This window comes from Octopus bimaculoides, chromosome 11, assembly GCF_001194135.2.
Source record: "Octopus bimaculoides isolate UCB-OBI-ISO-001 chromosome 11, ASM119413v2, whole genome shotgun sequence".
NCBI classification, from domain to species: Eukaryota; Metazoa; Mollusca; class Cephalopoda; order Octopoda; family Octopodidae; genus Octopus; species Octopus bimaculoides.
In genome coordinates, this window is record NC_068991.1 from 67,415,009 (window position 1) to 67,416,619 (window position 1,611).

Here is a 1,611-nt window from a genome sequence, read left to right on the forward strand (position 1 = left end):
GAATGTAAGAAATAATAATTTTTTAAAGTATGTATTAATCCCCACGTGGGTACATGGAGTAAATAAAATCATAACATAAACAATTGAATGTAAGAAATAATAATTTTTTAAAGTATGTATTAATCCCCACGTGGGTACATGGAGTAAATAAAATCATAGCATAAACAATTGAATGTAAGAAATAATAATTTCTTAAAGTATGTGTTAATCCCTATGTACCCAGACTTTGTGGACACCCTGTATAACTACAGTTAGCTTTTATCTTGCAATTTAAAACAAACTAATAAATAACCAGATTAAATATTCTAGTAATTTAAAATTCTGGGCTTAAATTCTTAATAAAGTGGAGCACTACCTCTAGATTTGAACAGCTGTTACACTCAAATTCCATTTTAATGCAAAGGGGTTTCACATTTCCTACCCTGACAACAGTTCCTTTGACTGTCACAAATTTACCTGTAGGAAATAAACAAAAGATATATTAGGTGTAATTTGTTATTGTCACATGTATTGACAGACAGGGTCATTCTAACATAAACAGAAACAGTTTAGTGTGATATTTGCCAAGGGTGATTTGTATAATTAAAAATGAAAACGAGCTAAGAGGAACTCAAAAAGGTCTACAATTAAAAATTTACCATGTATGACATTCAGTATCCCATCCCAACTTTGAAATTAAATTCATGCCCCTAATCCTTTTAAATTATTTTTTTATAAGCTCATTTTCATTTTTAATTATGCAAATTATCTTGGCCAAGAATGTAATAAACTCATTCTATAATTGTTAAATTGTCTATATCATTTCAGAAATGAGGACTGTGTTAGGCTAATGAGGCCAGACCAAGGCTGAAACACATTCATAGTTGTCTGTCATTTTTCAAACAAAAATCAGATTTTTGTTTTTCTTTAAATAAATTAATTCAATCGTGAAATACTTAATTTTTTTTTCAAAATTTAGAAACAGTGCTGCAATTAGTACCAAAGTATTGTACATTCTGTCCTTCACTCCCAGAGAGAAAATTTTTGTTACCAGCTGAGTTAATAGCTGTCTGAACCTTTCCCAGCCTGTTCTCATCCTGGCTACTACTCCCACAACTAGCTAATTAGTTAGACGAACTAGGAAACAACAGCTTTACAGGTATGTATATTATCCTCATCATCATCATCATTTACTGTTCATGTTCCATAGAGGCATAGGTTGCGAGTTAACACAGGATCTCTTGATGATAATGTAACCTTCCTTTAACTAAGGTATCTTCGGCCTGATGAGTAGCTAGCAGAATACCCTTCGTTGGGTAATTACTACTTCTGAGGTTCTGCTAGCTAGGAAACATATGTAGTCTGGATTTTATCTACTCCATTCCCTAAATTTGGATATATATATATATATATACAGTTGAAACATTTCTGTCACATGGGACCTTGAAGACTGCTAGAAAGTAGGAAAGTATACTCATCCTTTAATATTTAATATTCAATATTTCATTTATTCAACAAGACATTCAATACTTCATTTCATTTTACTATATATACTATATATTCCATATTCTATATCCTACATTAATTTTATAAGAATATAAATAAAACATACAAAACAGACAGAGTTGGAAT

General features: G+C 30.6%; 1 protein-coding gene across 2 annotated transcripts in view; it reads right to left on the bottom strand.

The window, feature by feature from the left end:
* LOC106876704 (DNA helicase MCM8) overlaps positions 1 to 1,611 on the bottom strand; it is a 63,143-nt gene that overhangs the window by 49,329 nt on the left and 12,203 nt on the right. For both annotated transcript variants that reach the window (XM_014925367.2, XM_014925366.2), the window contains exon 8: positions 356 to 456. In XM_014925367.2, coding sequence (XP_014780853.1) covers positions 356 to 456 — 101 coding nt within the window. The remainder of the gene's footprint in view (positions 1 to 355; positions 457 to 1,611) is intronic.